The sequence below is a fragment of the Pongo pygmaeus genome, chromosome 9 (assembly GCF_028885625.2).
Source record: "Pongo pygmaeus isolate AG05252 chromosome 9, NHGRI_mPonPyg2-v2.0_pri, whole genome shotgun sequence".
NCBI lineage: Eukaryota > Metazoa > Chordata > Mammalia > Primates > Hominidae > Pongo > Pongo pygmaeus.
Window position 1 is genome coordinate 64814623 of NC_072382.2, and position 18416 is coordinate 64833038.

The window sequence follows — 18416 nt, forward strand, 5'->3', positions numbered from 1 at the left end:
TTTTCACTTTGACCAACAGGAAACTCAAAGGCAAGCTTTCATGTCTGCTTTAAGAACAATTGAGAGAGGACCTTGGTCTGCACATGCATTCCAATTTGTTGCAATCTTTAGGTCTGTGCAGACATTTATCTATTTATGGTTTTCTATGTATTTTAAATTTTCTCATAAGCTATTTCTAATCCTTTCAGGAATGAGGCAAGGTGTAAATCAATAACCCTTTCATGCTGATAGAATCCATTTAATACCCTAGCCGGTTAATAATAAACCACTGAGGTGGCCTGTGCTCATCTCAGAGTAACTGTTTCAGATTCTGTTCATTACCTGGCTTGAACTATCAGTTTGAGGAAGGTCCCTTCCCGTGTGTCCTGAAAGCATTTTTCTAGCGTGCCCTGTCCTGTTCAACACTTAGGAATGCAGAGGCAAATGCCGGGACCCCACTCTGCCAGGCTGATGTTTCTGAATCATCACGTATTTAAAGAGGGGATCTTCTAGACTTAGTGCACAATTGCATCTTTTTACCTTTTTAAATGACCTTTTGAGTGCCAGTTATGACCCAGAGGCCCTCAAGTACTTTAATTTAGTCCATGTGAGGTTAGAATGGATCCTATGTTACAGATATGGAATCGGAGGCTCAGAGAGGCTAGGGAACTTCTCTTGGAGACATGCACCCAGAAGGGGGATTTTTCCCAGAGAGATTACCTCGAAGGCCTGGGTTCAGCTACCTCCACCACAGGAGGGTCTCAGTCTGCTTTAGGAGTGGTGGATTAGCTTCCCAGGATGCCTGCAGGTCTATGAGGGTGAAGCCATTTAGAATAAAATGCAGTGATTTGAAAGGAAGAGAAACAGTGGCTCCAGGGTGCCAGTCTCTGCCTGAGAAGTCTCCTGTATCTGCATTCCCCAGGGAAATGGCCTGCAAAATCGTCTTTCTCCACCTTGACAAGTTTCCATTTTCAAAGACGGGTTCATTTACATGTGATTGACTGACAGTTTTCTCATCCCTGAGGAGCCTTCATTTCTCCTTTTATTCCCCCACTGCCACCAAGTCCTCCAGCCAGGCAAGGGCTAGAAATGGTAGCAATAAGCAGTAGAACAATTCGACATCACTGCATAAGCAGGGCTCTCAGCAGAGAAGCAGCCCAGTGCTCTCACGCTGACTCACCTCATGTGAATCGTTCTCTGTGAGGTGCTGCACTGGGTGTCTTCACAGAGCTGGTGAGACCCAAGCTTACAGCCCTCAAGGAAGGAAAAGCCTTCCAGCTCCTGGACCCCGTAGATGTTGGCAGGTTGTTCCAGCCTAAGACCCCTGTTGAATTCCAGACCCAGGCCACGTACCTAAGCTCTGCCTGTTGGCTATCTCCTCCTGTGTCACACAGGTACCTTAAGGTCAGGTTTTCCACCGCCAATGCTTCTTTCTTTTGAAACCAGCTTCTTCTCCTGTGCCCCTGTATTGATGAGTGGCCCCCAACCCACTGTCACCCGAGCCAGAAAGCCAGATGGCATCCAGTTTCCTCTCCCTTTCTCACCCTTGTGTAGTTCATCTGTTTTGAAGTTGGGCTGATTTTACATCAAAATATGTCTTTAAACAATTCCTGTCTCTGTTCCTGATACTCTGAGTCAGCTCTCCATCATTTTTCACCTGGATACAGCAATGAGCTTCCCAGCTGGGCCCCTCAATTCCCACCCCTTCCCCTCTGGTCACTCACCCACAGCTGCCTAACTATTCTTTTGAAAAAACACAGATCTGCTCACATCACTGTCCTGCTTAAAATTCCTCATGGACACCTATTTACCTGCAGATAAAATTCAAATTTTTTACCCTGCTACCCAAAACCCTTTGCAACCTGGTCCCAGCTAATCTTTCTAAGTGGACCAAGGATGACATACAGATTCCAAGTTGGGGAAGGGTAAGAAAGCTGGTATGCATTCCTAAGCAGGAACAGAGACTGGCTGTGCAGAGATCAGGGTCAGGGCAGCTAGAGATACAGTCAACCTAGACTGGCAGGCTGAGCACCAGTTCTCAAAGCTAACACACACACAAGCACCACCCCACTAATAGCTGATCCCAGGATGGCAGCTGTCTACCCACTGCCCGGATGAAACAGCCTTTCTGGAGTGGTTGGGTGAGGCCAGACCCAGGGGCCACTCCAAGAACAAGGCTCACAATGGCTCTGACAGCAAAGGAAGGAAGAGAACCAGACCCTCCTGATAGGAAGGCCTTACTGCTCTTACTCCTTGGACAGCTGCACCAGACAGCCCTTCTGCTCTCCCCTGCCCCTGCAGGAGCCCTGCCCTCATTGGCTGCTTCATTGTGGACCGGCAGTATTTCCAGGAGATCGGCCTGCTGGACGAAGGCATGGAAGTCTACGGGGGCGAGAATGTGGAGCTTGGGATCAGGGTGAGTGGGGTTTCTCACTCAAACTGCTCGGCTCAGCTCCCACCAGGGTGAATGAGTCTGGGGGTGGAGAAATGGGGTTTAAGGTTGAGGGTCACAGACTGATTCTGAATGTCCAGTCCTGAACCCTGTGTGTGACTGGGATTGGGAAGTCAAGGGTGGAGCCTCTTGACTTTTCAGGAAGAAGAGGACTTCAGAACCTGCTTGGCTGGGGGAGGGAGCATGGGAGAGGTTGAGCTGCCAACTCAAGGAAACAGCCTCTTTTAAAATCAAACTGAGGCCCATCAGAGTGAGCAAAGGTGTGCTCCAGGAAGCAATAACAGGCATCGAGGGTGGCTGGACAAGAGTGACCCTGAGTCAGCTCCCCTTGGGATTTCTCACTTTGACACTCTCTGTCTTCTCCACAGTGGCCCATAGAACATTCCCAAAGACTTTGTTAAGAGATAGCCCAGGGAAATAAACTCAGGGTGTATAAACAGCTAGATGCAGCCAGGCTCACTGCAGGCTGCTTTCTGACCCCAGGCGCTAGCCAGACCCACAGCCCATTCTTGCCTCACGCCGTTCTCCTGCCCCAAAGTACAGGGTTTTTTCCAGCAATCAGCTCGTGGCATGGATCCCCAAGAGGCTGTATGTTATTTCTCATCCTACGGGAACACTTCCTAGGCTTTCTGGCTCTTCCCCCTTGGCCGGTGAAAACATAAATCTATGATGAAGCCCTCTTTCCTATCTGAGGTTCCTGTTAGGTCCCCTGGTGTTAGGCAGGAATGTGATGATGGATACAATGAAGGATCTTGTCCTAGAAGGAAGCCTGCCCACCTCTAGGACCAGGGAGTATCCTTGGCAGACCCAGTATTGGAGCTGCAGGGTGTCCTCCCCACGATGGCCCCCACTGTCTTCTCCGTGGGGAACTCTCAGCAGCCAGCCACCCCCACATGCTACAGGCTTGCCGATGCTTGGAGAGAACTCTGTGCCTACCGGTGTCCATAGGGATTATCTGAGATGCTGCACCTCACTGCCAGCCTATTCACACATCCATGCAGACCCATCTGTCTGGTTCCACCTACTGGCCCTACTCTGGCATCTTTGGCCTTAGTGTCTGCATCTGGTGTCTCCAATTCCCAGTACTCAATTCCCACTGAAGGATTGCAGCATGGATGCACCCTCCTCTCACCTCTAACCTCCTTCAATCTCCCACCCCACCAGGCAGGCAACTGGCCCTGGACAGCCCTTGCCCCTGACCTAAAGGGGAGATTGGGCACCCACAATGAGCATCTCACAATGCCTGCAATGACCTGACAGGTACTGTGTGGGGCCCGACTCACCACCCAGACTTAATGCTAGGGCTTTGAGGACTGGCAACATGAACAGTCTGTCTGAAGCTGAGCTTAGAAAACACTTCCAGACATCTGTATTCATTAAAACCCTGAGAAATTGCTTTGGAAGCAGTCAAAATGCGTGGGCTTATTGGGGAGCTAATGTATTCATAGAGGACAGCCCCTGCATAATCACCCTCGTTTCTGCAGCTCTCTCTACGTCGGCCATTTATTCCCCATTTGTGTCCTCACCATCTCATTTCAGCACTGCTCCTGGATAAACGCTCACCCCAAACATAATATTTTTCACGAGGAGCTGCTGTCAGGAATTGTCTGAGTGGGTTGGACCGCCTCCATTTGCTTGTGTTCTCTGGGTAAAAATGTGCAGGAATGGAGAAAGGAATTAGATTTGTGAACTCTGCTTCCAACATGTGTGTGAGTCAGTCACAGAGTGGAGATTTCTGGCTTTTCCTTCGTTAGATTATAAAGTTATAAAGCTATTCTGGAGTGTGGGTCTGGGTGAGGCTCTCAAATGCAAGTTAAAATGTCTCTGGGTGGTTTCGTGTACAGAGTTTTAAATACAGTTTGCAATGATATCAGTTTTTTTTTTCCCTCCATCTCTTCTCTCTCAGTTGACAGAAATGAAGTGTCATTGGAGTTGAAGAAAGGGTGGCATTTAAAACAGAGAACCAACAAGCTGTTAACTGGCAAAACTGAGTACAAACGGGAGGGATGAGTTCATTTGAATTTCAGTTCCCCCTTTAAGGGTAACAGAACCACTGATCGTCAGCAAAACAGATTTTCTCCTTTTGTTTGGTTGTTAATATTTGTCTTTCTTTCATGTTTGATGAGTTAACTTTTCAGTGGTTCGGTTTCCTCTATAAAGTAGCACACCTGCCCTAATTACACCATAGGATTGTGTATCAATATGAAAGACATCACTTGTCACCCTTCGCTTAAGCAGAGGCAAATTATTCAAAGTCCTTACCTATCTGGAACACAGAAAGAAAGTTGTTTGCGCAATTACTAAATGCCTGCTTTGTGCCATGGGTTATACTGGCACTTATGTCATCCATCCACGAAACACCCTAAAAAGACTATTATTGTAATGGTGTTTTTTTTTTCCAGATGATACTGTGAAATTAGGGGCTTACATATATCTCAAGGTCATGTGCCTCTTAAGAGGTAGACAAAGGATTCAGCCCCAGATCTTTATGATTCAAGGACTAGACAGATATATCACAGTGATCTAGGGATAAAAGTACTTTGAGCACCGTCTCAAAAAAGATATTGCAACAGCCATGCAGTAATTATCTTCTACTTTATTCACAATTATGTCTACTAAGTCCCTATTTAAAGCCTTCTTATTTCATGCTCTTTTTTTTTTCTGATTTGTAAGTCGGCAACACAATGAGAAAAAGGAAGGAGCTACTATGGCCAAGCACAATGAAATGAGTGAGAAATAAGAGCTGTTGAATAGAAAACAGAAAGATTTTATAAATGATAACTGTAAAAGTGCTAGAATGCATAAGAAAACATTTAAGGGCTGGCAAGGGATTGAAATTGTTGGAGACTGTTATGGTTTGAATTGAGTGCCCCCAGCCCCAATATATCCTAACCTCTTGTGAATGTGATCTCATTTGGAAACGGGGTCCTTGCAGATGTAATCAATTTAAGATAAAATTGTGCTGGATTAGGGTAGGCCCTAATCCAAGGAGACTGATGTCCTTATAAGAAGAGGAAAATTTGGTCACAGAAGACATAAAGGAAAGACAGCCATGAGAAGGTGGAGGTAGAGATTGGAGTTATGATGTCAAAAGCTCAGGAACACCTGGGGCTATCGAAAGCTGGAACAGGCAAAGAAGGATCCTTCCCTAGAGGGTTGGGAGGGAACACAGCCCAGTCAATATGTTGATTTCAGACTTCTGGCCTCCAGAACTGTGAGAGAATAAATTTATGCTGTTTTAGGTGATCCAGATTGTGATACTTTGTTATGAGAGCCCCGGGAAACCAACACAGGGACCAAAAAAGTAAGCCAAAGTCGGAACCTGGAGAAAGGTTGAGGCTATTCTACATGGAGAATCTGGTGACACTTAAGTTTATGTTTTCTCAACTTCATAGAACACAGAGAACAGAAAGCCTAAGGCTTGCCTTACTTCCCCTAAAGCTGGGACTCTAAAGGCCTGTTTTCTCAGTATAAAATAGAAATCCTCTCTGGAGAAAGAGCCTTTTAACCCAGGCCACACAATTCCCACAGGGAGAGTTTTAAGGAATATGAATTCACAGTTTTAAAAACATCACAAAACAGACAAGGGAAAAAGAAAGCAACAAGAGGAAACAACAGCAAAATCAGTGGACAGCCAAACCTGACCCACAAAGTCTCCAGCTGTTGAATCCATCAGACATGGAATATAAAGTAGGTCGTATTATACACTTAGAAAAAGAAGAGATTGAAAATATGAATAAGAAGCAAGACACTATAAAAATAATCCATCATAGTAGGATAAAAATGGAATTTCAAACATGAAAAATGTAAAAATGGCAATTAAAAGCTCAGCAGATGGGCAGAATAACTACATGAACATTATTAAAGGAATAAAATTAAGAAACTGGAAAATAGATCTAAAGAAATCACTCAAAATCAGCCCAAAGGGCCCAGAAAAAAATTGTGAAAAAATGTTGAAAGACATGTAGAATTGAGATTGTGGATTTAGTATCTTATAATTCCAAATGGAGATGATCCTCTTTCTCCAGAGAGGATTTCTATTTTCTGAGAAAACAGTATGGAGGGTTAGGCAAAAAACATATTTAAATAAATGATGGCTTAAAATTTTCCCAAACTGATAAAAGACACCAATCCTCAGATTTAAGAAGTCATGCCATCCAAAGTGAGGTAAATATAAAGATATCCCCATTTAGATATACCGTAGAGGAACTACAGAATATCAAAGACAAATAAAAGATCTTACAGCAGTCAAAGAGAAAAGATAGATGACCTAAGTCAATAATAATTAGAATAACAGCTGACTTTTCAACTGTAAAAATGGGACCCAGAAGACTATAATATAATGTCTTCAATACACTGAGAGAAAATAATTGTCAATCTATAAGTGTATGCCCAATAAAAACATCCTTCAAAAACTATTTGAACCTAAAGACTACAGAATAGGTTACAGGTGTCCAGCAGCCCAGCAGCTTGTATCTCTTTCTTCTAGAGCTAAACATTCAGGCAGATCCTAGGTTTATAGCACAACACAGTACGGCACAGTTGTTAATGATATTAATAACAGTCCCGAGTCATAAAAAAAGTCTCCATTGTATGCTGTATGCTTATTCAATAAGACAAAAAGTACATACATGTATGCAAAGATTTCTGTGGAAAATGTAAGACTTGTTAAATTTCTGGTACTGAAATAGGCAACTTTTCAGTTGTATGGAATGGACATGGAGAAACTGATTAGAAAGCCTAGCCTATTTATTATGCTTTAAATTCAATTCACTTCTTTAATATGAATCTTGGCTGTCTTCACCTTTCTGGAATGGAAACCAAAGAAGTAGGGGGTGGTGGGGAAGAATGCCACTACAACCACAGCCAGTGCCCCACCCATGGTGTCCAGAGCAGGCAACCAGAGAAAAGACCCCTCTCCTCTCCATCTTGCCCCAGCTGCAAATGACTCCTGACTGGATTGAGCTGTTAGAAATGTATTACAGAGAAGAGAGTCTCCCAGAAAGGACTTGCTGTTGGAAAGACACCCACTTGAACATATCTGCAAGTCACTGACTCCTTCTCTGAATATCTAAGCTTTACCCACTTGGGGTTTCTTACTGGCATTTTAGAGTCTCTATCTTGGGATATTCATAATCATTTGCCTCTTTAGAATATGGTCTGCTATTACAATGACACTTACACAGATTTTTCATCCTCCAGGATGACCTTTTACTATCTGCTCCTAAGACTGGATGATTGTTGTTATTCTTCATTCCCTAGTGCCAGCTTGCCCCTTTTAACTGCTTCTTCTAAGCCTCATCACAAGATCTGATTGGGAGTAGAATCCCTCGCTGTGAGTGATTCTGTCCCTCTCCCTGTGTAGCTGAGTAACGTCTAGGACAGGAGGAAGTGAAGCTGACTGGCTCCACTTTGGGCCTTGGGAGCACCAAGGAATCATTTAAGGTTTCCTTATCTGGCTAGCCTTATAGAACAGCTTATTAAAGCAGAAATATGCATCTGAGATTTCTCAGTACCTTGGACAGTGACTTTATTCTAAACTCATTAAGTCTTTCTGTTGTCCTAGTCTGCCAGTTTTCATCCCCTCTCCTAGGTTTTTTCCTCAATCATGGAGAAGCTAATACCTATACATGCCCTGACAAAATACCAATGGCTGTTCCACAGAGCATGAGGGATGAAAGAAGCAAAGAAGGTGTGGACACAATAGAAGGAGTATATACTTCGCAAATTACAAAGTCACTAGATATCAAAAATCCCCTTACCCCCTACACTGGGTTTGTCTGCTGCTTCTATATCAGCTAAATAACAATGGCAGTACCTTTCATCTGTATTTTCAAAATTCTTTCCCTACAATTATCCTATTTATTGCACACAGCAATCAAATGCTGAAGGCCAGCCAGAGAGTATTATCCGAATAGTGTTATATGATTAAAAATGTTTATGTTGGTCAAAGAGTTAATTCATTCTTATGCTTTATTATCTCATTATTCTAATCATTATTTTTAACAGTAAAGATAACAAGAAAAAATTAAGTACTTCATACAGTTCTCTATACAAGCATATCATCATATCTATTATACATGTAGACACATATGTGCATAAAAATACTACCACACATTTTATATAGTGCTTTTTTTTAAAGGCACACATTAATTTATATGTATTATAGCCGTGCTTAACTTTTTATTCAAATGACACTCAGGAATCTGTGTTGCAAGCTAAGAAAACTGACTCAACCTAACTTAAAGAGAAAAGAAATTTATTGTAAGGACATGGGTATCTCAAAGAATTAATTTGCTTTTCAAAGAAGCAGATTCAGAAAACAAGCAAAAGCCAAGAGAGGCTAAACAGCAGAAACTACAGCCAAGGCCACATGGTCATAATAGCGTATTTGGGACAATACCGCTGACCCTACTGCCATGACTAGATGGTCCTACCACTGGGTACTGGACACTGTTGCTTGGGTTTTGGTGACATTCACAAAGATTGGAAGTCCTGAGTGATAGCACACGATTAGCTAAATCTAGGTTTATGTACATACCTTTGCTTCGAGGGGACAGCAATAGATCATATAGCTCTTTTCAGTTTCTACAGTTCCAAGAATTACACATGACAGAGTTCCTCTTCTGGGAAATGGAGTTTGAACCTGGGTTTGTCTGTCCTCTAAAACAAGTAATATACTATGTAGATATTGTTCTTCATATTCCAGATACTTTATCATAAATGAGACTTGAAAAAACTCTTTATTGAAATGCAAATCAAAACCACAATGAGATACCATCTCACACCAGTCAGAATGGTGATTATTAAAAAGTCAGGAAACAATAGATGCTTGTGAGGCTGTGGAGAAACAGGAATGCTTATACACTGGGAATGTAAATTAGTTCAACCATTGTGGAAGACAGTATGGTGATTCCTTGAGGATTTAGAACCAGAAACACCATTTGATCCAGCAATCCCATTACTGAGCATATACCCAAAGGAATATAAATCTTTCTACTATAAAGACACATGTACATGTATGTTTATTGCAGCACTATTTACAATAACAAAGACATGGAACCAACCCAAATGCCCGTCAATGATAGCCTGGATAAAGAAAATGTGGTACATATACACCATGGAATACTATGCAGCCATAAAAAGGAGGGAGAACCTGTCCTTTGTGGGGACATGGATGAAGCTGGAAGCCATCATCCTCAGCAAACTAACACAGGAACAGAAAACCAAACACCATATGTTCTCACTCATAAGTGGAAGTTGAACACTGAGAACACATAGACACAGAGAAGGGAACAACACACACCAAGGCCTGTTGGGGGTTGGGGGTTGAGGGAAGGGAACTTAAAGGATGGGTCAATAGGTGCAGCAAACCACCATGGCACATGTATACCTATGGAACAAACCTGCACGTTCTGCACTTGTATCCCATTTTTAGAAGAAATAATGAAAAAAAATTAAGGAAAAAAGAGAAAAAACTCTTTATTATGGACAATATCGAATATATACAAAAACAGAGAGATAGTAAAATAAATCCCATTGCAGTTGTTACCTTGTTTCAATATTGTCAACTTATGGCCAATTTGGTTTCATCTTTACCTCTGTCTAATCCCCCACCTAACTCTAGTTATTTTTAGGGAAATCCCAGACATCATATCATTTCATCAAAAATATTTCAGTATGCGTCCAAAGTAGATAAGGACTTTTAAAGAACCATGGCCACAATGCTATTTTCAGTCCTAAAAGAGTTGAAAAGAATACTGTAATACTGTCAAATATTCGAGTATATACATTTTTCTAATTCTCTCATAAGTTTTTGTTTTGTTCTACAATTTGTTTGCTTGAATCAAGATTCAGTTGGTTAATTTGTCTTTCCAGTCTCCATAATCTACTGAATATCTTTCTCCATCTCTTTTTTTTTTCTCCCTCTTGTAATTTCGTTTTTGAAGAGATCGGGTCATTTTTCCTGCAGAGATTCTCACAGCTTAGATTTTCTTGATTACATTCCCCTGATGTCATTTAACAGGTCCTTCTGTCCCATATATTTCATCTAAATTGGTAGTTAAATCTAGAGATTTAGGTTCAATTTTGTAGCAAGAATATTTCATAGACAGTATGTGTGTACTTCCATCATGAGGTATATGTCTACTGGTGTTCCCATTTGTGATGCTAACCATCATTGCTGATTATTGCCTAGATTCAGTAATTCCTTAGGACTTACCAAATAGTAATATTTTAATTTTATTTCTCTTTCCTCATTTATTAGCTGAAATACTTCTTGTAGAGACATTTACAATAATCCATTCCTTGGTTGCCCAGAAGTACAAATAAATTCATTTGGAAAAGTCAGGATAAATAGTTCTTTCTATAATAGTTTTCAAAATAATGAATTGATTCTCAACCACCCTCCAAAGGGGACCAATTAGTTTTTTAGTATCCCTGTGAACTTATGGGTTTAAACATATTTGATGCATTTCAATTAATTATCCTTACATACATTTAATATCCTTGTTGACTTGCAAATTTTCCACCTTTGTCCATTGGGAGCCTGTTGACATTTGTCCATGGGTCCTTTCGACTCTTTAATGGCTTCCCTGCCACGAGGAGGGTTCCAGGCTCATCTTACACATTTCCTGCTCCAGACTTGTAATTAGCTACTTCCCTAAGGAACCCAGCTTACTGTTAGTGAGAAATGGTATTTAAAACCACAATCTGGGCACTGGGCATGCTCATTGCTACTGGGTTGGTCCATGTTTCTAGGTCTTTTCAGTAGTCAGAGCTAGAAATTATTATTATTATTATTATTATAGAGCTAAAATATTTCAGGCATTCATGATGATCTTTCTCATTCAAACTTAGGACAACAGAATTTTACTTCATCAATTTTACATCTTGATTTCGTTTCTTTCATGCCAAAATTTCTGGTTCTTAATGACAACAACATAGGTACCTGTTTATTTTATTCCCCAGAATGCACAAGACTGTTTCAGCATATTAATGACAATGCTACCACCAATGATATGATAAATTAAATGGTTTAATTTATTTTGCATTTCTTCTTTAGACTTTATTCCACTAGGATGTACCGTCAAATTACTATTATCCACAGTTATCTAAAAGTGTTCCTTTCTGTACGGTTGTCCTACCAACCTAAGAAGCATGATCAGTTGTTTCATTTTGCTTCTGACTTTTATATTTAAATGTTTATAGTCATATAAATTTATATTTAGTTTATAAAAATGAGGTAAATATACAGTCCAAAGTCAAATCTACAAAATAAGGAACTTTCAGCTTGTTCTCTTCATCCTGTTTTCTCACCATTTCCAATGTAAACATTTATTTTTGTTTGTTTTACTTAATACTTTGAAAAAAGGCAAGAAAATGTGAATATATATTCACAGGTCCCCTTTCTTAGATAAATGGTAGTATACTATGCACATTTTTATTGTCTCTTTTTTTCTGAAGATTGTTCTATAACAGTATATAGAGATATTCCTCATTCCTTTCTTACGGTTGCATACTACTCAAATGCATAAACACTTTACAGTTTATTCTACCAATTTCCTTTTGAGAGCATAGTGCTATAATTAATAGTCTTTTGCATACTTTTTTCATATTTTTATTGGTTATCTTTTGGATAGATTCCTAGAAATGGAATTGTGAAGTCAAAGGGTAAATGCATATGTAACTTTGCTAGACATCATCAAATATCCCTCCAGAGGGGTAGTATTTCAGAGGGGTAATATTTTTCCCACCAGGAATGATGAAGGTGCCTGTCTTCTCACAGCCATACCAACAAAGTATGTTGTGGAATGTTTTTTTTTAACCAATCTGACAGATGAGAAAGGCCTTTCAGGGTAGTTTTAATTTGCATTTCTCTTATTAAGAACTAGGTTGAAAAGATTTTCATATGATTAAGGCTATTTGCATTTCTTTTTTCTGTAAGCTGTTCGTATCTTTGGCCCACTTTCCTATAGGGTTGTTAGTCTTCTCTCTATTTTTTGAATATGTTTACACATTAGAGATGGTAATACTTTGCCCATCATACAAATTGCAAGTATTTTCTCCCAGTTTGTTACTTGTCTTGATTTTACTTCTCATGTTTGTTTGTTTGTTTGTTTGTTCTGCCATCCAAAGGCTGCTTTTTTCGTGTTTCTTCTGTTTAATGTAAGCAAACTTTTTTTCTTCTTGCTTCCAGATTTTAATCATAGAAAATCTTACCCACTCTCAGGTTATAAAGAAATTCACTTATGTTTTCTTCTAATACTTATATGACTGTATTTTTTACATTTTACTCTCCGATTCATTCAGAATTGATCCTGCAGTTTGGTGTGAGGAATGGATCCAATGTCTTATTTTTCTATATGGTCAACTAGTTATCCTAACACCTTCTATTCAAAATAATATCTTTCCTCACTGCTTTGCAAAACTGCCTTTATTGTACAATAAATTGCCACATACTTTTGGGTCATACTATTTTGGTTTCATTGATCTGTTGGTCTATTTATGTACTAATATCACACAATTTCATTTTTATAGGCTTTATGTTTGTAAGTCCACAGGGTGAATTTAGCCTAGCAAACTAATGCAGAAAGGTCTTGGATTCAAAGGAGGGGAAGACCTAGGCAAGACACAAATGTCGTCTTTCCCTCTTCTTTCCTGCTGGACTTTAAAACACATGATGTCAGGATTTATGGCTGGTTAATTTTCATAACGGTGCTTGGAGCCTAGTATGTGCCGAAAGAGCAGGCTTTGAATTTATAGACCAGTCACATATAAGAAAATATATTCTATATGCCTAGAAAGTCAGAGCTATGAACAGTGAGTATAAGCTGTAAGAGATGTAGTTACTCAATATCAGAAACATAAATTAGAACCATAAAAAAAAGATGCTAATGATACAGTGAGCTCCCCATGTTAGGACATCTTCAAATATCACTAGAAAGAGAGATAGCAAGATAGATAAACTTTATGACCATAATACTAATGATTAATAGTAATATGTCAAGTATTATATGTGAGCTACTGTTGTAAGTGCTTTACATGTATTAATTCACTTAATCCTTGCAGTACCTTGAAATGTAGGTACTATTACTGTCTCCACTTACAGATGGATATACTGAAGCACAGAGAGAGGGGATATAACTTGCTCAAGGTTACATGACTGGTAAGTGGTAAAGATGCGATTTGAACCCAAGAAAGATGGCTTCAGAAGCCATTTATGCCTGGTCTAAGAAGGCATAGCATTGTGGTCTTCTGTAAGAAATCTGACAAAATTTCTCATCACTTCCAGGTGGGTTCGTTATTTATTCATTCATTCATCCTTCAAACATTCACTTTCCCCCTGCTGGGAAATTGGAGATGAATGACAGCTCCTGCCTTTGAGTGGCTCTCAGCCTAGCTGGAGAGACAACTACCTTACCATGTTCTGAGTACTCATCTCCGATTGTAGAAAAAGTCATGAGCTTAAACAGAATGTTTGACCCCTCCCTCCATTTTGACTTTGAGGACTTTCTGTGTTCTTTGATCTACCAATGGCAACAGTAACAAGTACACAACTCAACCTGCTACACTTTTTATGTGGTATTTTTTTAGAAATTGTTATTTAAAAATCAAAAAATGCAAACAATTACTTTTTTTTTCCAGTCAATGAGTAATGGTAAAGACAATCAACTCAAGCTAAAGCAACAAATAAAAATGAGCATAGCAAAAACTATAAAAGCTAAAAAGTTTCCTGAAGAAATGAATATTAACGTGACTTACATTTGCAAAATTTGATTCAGGAAAACTAAACTTGGTGGAAATCATTACCACCAAGAAAAACCCTGTGATGGAGGCCATAATTATAAAATGTGTTATGGGTAAAAGCATACTGATAGAAGAACCCTATCTTAGTTGTAAAATCAATGCAAAAAAGTGTTAACCCCAGTGAAAATAATTCTGCTAAAATAAAACTAGAAAATTAGTATAGACGGAAACATTTTAATTTTGTCTATAGAAAATCTATGAAGAGAATTAAATTGGCTTAGTGACATTTACTCAAAAAAGAGTTTCTGAGTGAAAATTCATCACTGAGCATAATTCAGGTTAATATGCTAAACAGGGCACAACCTGCTCAGGGTCAAAACAGTGAGGCTGAAAGATCCTGATGCATTGCGAGAGCACCAGGAGGGAGCAACCACTCCACCTGCGGAAGTTAGGTGGGGCTTCACAAGGGAGGTGGCATTGAGGCAGACTCCTGAGGAAGGACTGAGCATCCTGAAGATTGGGATTTGACCTGTCAACATTGACCTGTCAAGGTCTGGGACATCTGAGATTTGGTGTAGTGATGTACACTCTTGGGCAACAGAAGCAGGTGCTTTATTCCATAAAGCAGACCCATTGTTGTACGGTGGAGTTAAGTGTTTATGTGGTCTTAATATATATGTTTATCTATGTGGTCTTCTGAGGCCAAGAATTTCATCCGAAAAGAACTTCCATTTATTGTATGCTATTTGGCAATCACTTGTATATATTATTAATTGTTGTATGATCCCTGTGAGGTCCATGCTGTTATCCCTATTTTGTAAATTAGAAACCTGGAGGAAATTAGATTAAATAACTCCCTCCTTACCCAGGACCACTCGAGATTAGAACCAGCCTGACTGGTTTTAAAATGAATGCCTTAATCACTATGTCGTGTTATTTTTCCATCTCTATCTTCAGGGTTTAAAATCACTGATGGCATAAAGGTTAATTTCAAGGGTTAACTCCGGCCACCATTGCTTTGGAAAATGACCACCGTACCATTTCAGTGCTCAGTGATTCAGCCACATCTCTCAGGAGTGCTGGGGCCTAAATCAGATGATACTACACAATGTTCTCACTGGACATGGCAGGAGACTTCAGAACTGGAGGGGTAACAGTCCAGGGCTGAGCCAGAGTCCACAGAGTCAGGAAGGAGACAGATGGGGGATTACTAAATGAGAGGAGCCAGAACAGAGAGGAAGTCAGAAATCTGGGCTCAGGGGAGCAGAGACAAAGAGGAGGAAGAGAAAGCAAGGAAGGGTCCCTGGCAATTGCCTAGAACAGGCATCACCGCTATTTGAGACTTTAAAAAATATGTATCCACGGTTAAAGGGCTGGAGACTTTGCTAAAATTACCAGTGAAGGCAGTCCAGGTAGGTTAATGTGCACAGGTTAATGTGTGTTATTGAAGCACATGATAGACTGGGTATGTGGTTCTCCCCAAAGGCCTTGGACCCAGAGGTCTGAGTAATCTCACCTCACTGTTAGTATCATGGCTATTCTCAGCTAGCCATAAGGAAATTAATTAAAAACATTGGACACCACAGTTTCGGGTAAAGCAACCTCGTCTTTGCCCACACAGTTAGAGAGATGTGAGGAGAAAGGGGTCTGGGGACCAGCATTTTTCCTCTGCTGAAAAGGTCTCAGAAAACCACCAGATGCAACATCTCGCAGAAAAGCTGCAAGCAGATTCTTTTATTTCCCATCCCTGGAGACAGAGAAAATTAAACACCTTAAATTGGATTGTAGTTTCTAGTTGCTTCTAAATGTTATGGTTGGCTCAAGCCAGCTGGAGTTCAGAATAACCTGAGAGCTTGGGATAACATGTCTGTGTGCATGTGTGTGTGTGTGTGTGCGTGTGTGTTTTGTGTGGATTGGGGCTGTGAGCTTTGCCACTGTTTTGTATCATTTTGTCATGAATTGGAATCCCTTTAGCATTGTCCTTCAGCTGCTGTGGTGGGGTAACACCTAGAGAAGGCTGACAGTTGTATGGTGGTGTAAGTGTTTATCTATGTGGTCTTCTGAGACCAAGAATTTCAAAAGACACCAAACAGATTTCAAGCTTGCAGGCCTTTGTGCTTCCAAAGGGAATTTTCCCAATGACCCAAAGCCTTAGCTAAGTCATTGCCCATCTGTTCCCTTAGAATTGTTTTGGATTTTAATAATTTGAATGATTATTAGAAGTCAAGACTTAGTCTTTCCTAGTTCTTATAAATGAGTTATTAAATGTCCAACAAAGGTGGCATTGATATTTCAAACTCAGATGATGGGAGGTTTGAGGGTGCCATTGGCTAAAGGAGACTTTGAGATAGTTTGAGGGGGAAAATGTGGCAAGGTTGGCATTAGAAATAACAGTGGAAATAACCAAAAAGCTTGCATTATTCATCTGTCTATTCATTCATACAGTGAACATGTATTATATTCCTTGTAACGTATAGTTGGTGTTAAGATAGAGAGAAATATAATACCTGGATTCAACAGAAAGCCAAAACTATAAAACTAAGGTAAAAAGAAAGAAAAAACTTTGAAGTAAGACAATGGGATCAGGTACCCTCTATGTGACCATTTCTGAAAAGAGAAGAGATTTTAGAATTGGACATGGGCATAGGAGATGGAGGCGGGGACAGTGTGATCCCACAGTCACAGAGAAGAATCAGCCAGAAAGATAGGAGCTGTATTGGTGGAAAATCACAGATGTTAGGGGAAGGCAGCGTTTCAGAACTCAAACAGGCAGGCAAACATGAATACTAATGATAATAGCTACCATTTGTTGAACATTTATTTTGTATTTAGTTCATTTATTCAATAATTATTTATAAAGCACTTACCATTCTAGATACTGTGCCAAGCACTGGATATGCAGTGATGAATGAGATAACTTAGGTTTGCCTTCATAGAACTTATATTCTAGTGAGTTTTATGCTGTATGTCATTTACCCGTCGTCCCAAGAATCACAGGAAACCAGAATTACTGTCACCATTTTACAGATGAGATCACTGAGGCTCAGAGTTAAGGAATTTGCCCTTGTCCCAAGAGAAAAAGTGGAGGAGTCTGGATTTAAACACAGTTCTGTCCAAAGCCTGTGAACCAACAGCCTATGCTCTGAGAAAGCAAGTGGAGAAAAGGCATTAGATACAGCCATAAGAAGGCTTTGGAGGGAATAGTTGGAGTCAAGGGGAAGTGATAGAAGACAGATTTCAAAGGGCTAAGGAGGGAGTGGGTGGAGATTGATGGAAGGCAGAGAGTTTAGAGATTGTATTTGACCAGAAAGGGAGGCAGAGGGACTCCTTGGAGATTGTATTTGACCAGAAAAGGAGGGAGAGGGACTCCTTGAAGACTGGGATTCTAGTGCCTGCTTGTAGGCAGAGGGCAAGTGCCTGAGCCTTGAGAAAGTACAGACTTGACCTTGAGAGAGTAGTTGAAATTTTGTTGCCTTCTAGATGGTCAGCTGTAGATAGACCTTCTCCTGAGACCTGTAGGGCCTGAAATTCCCAAGGCCTTTGAGGTCGGAGCAACCTGAGGCCTCTGAGGCCAAAGCATCTGGGATTTGAGGGTGTTTCCTAGCTGGTGATCTCCATATATAAGGACATTTCGGTACCCCAAGCAGCCAGTCTAGAACTGATTGGTCTGTCCCATACCCAGCGGCTCCAGGAAGGCATCTGAAAACATGGAGCAGGAAGCTCCATGGCCATTGCGTGTTATCTCCTAGCACACCAGCCAGCCGTGGAGTGACCTTTGCAATTACAAACCAGCAGCTGAGTAGACGCAGTTTAAAAGTACATTGTAAAAGTTTTATGGTTAGTGAAGATAAGTGCAAAATTAATCCGTACATAATGAAGCGATTAGCTAGAAATGGTGGGGAGCAGAAGGAGAGTGCCCATGAACAATTTTACTCAGGAGTGGTCTTCCCACTTAGGTTTTTTCAATTGCGTTCAATGAGGGAGCTGTATAAAAGAGAGATTAATAACATGCACAAACAAGGTAACAATTGATAAAGGATTTGGGGAGTCAACCCGAAGGAAATTTTTACCTTCTTAAAAAGTTGGGATGAAGGGGAAAAATAGCTATAAAGGCTTTGATTGGGACAATTGGTGAACTTTGATTATAGACTGGGGATTTGATAATAGTCATGTATCAATGTTTAATTTCCTGAATTTTGGAAAAAAGCAAAAACAAAAGCCAAAGAAACCTGGAAGC

The 18416-nt window shown here is 40.4% G+C and overlaps 1 protein-coding gene across 2 annotated transcripts in view; it reads left to right on the forward strand.

The window, feature by feature from the left end:
* GALNT18 (polypeptide N-acetylgalactosaminyltransferase 18) overlaps positions 1 to 18416 on the forward strand; it is a 356848-nt gene that overhangs the window by 253963 nt on the left and 84469 nt on the right. For both annotated transcript variants that reach the window (XM_054438882.2, XM_054438883.2), the window contains exon 6: positions 2281 to 2395. In XM_054438882.2, the coding sequence (XP_054294857.1) occupies positions 2281 to 2395 (115 nt within the window). The remainder of the gene's footprint in view (positions 1 to 2280; positions 2396 to 18416) is intronic.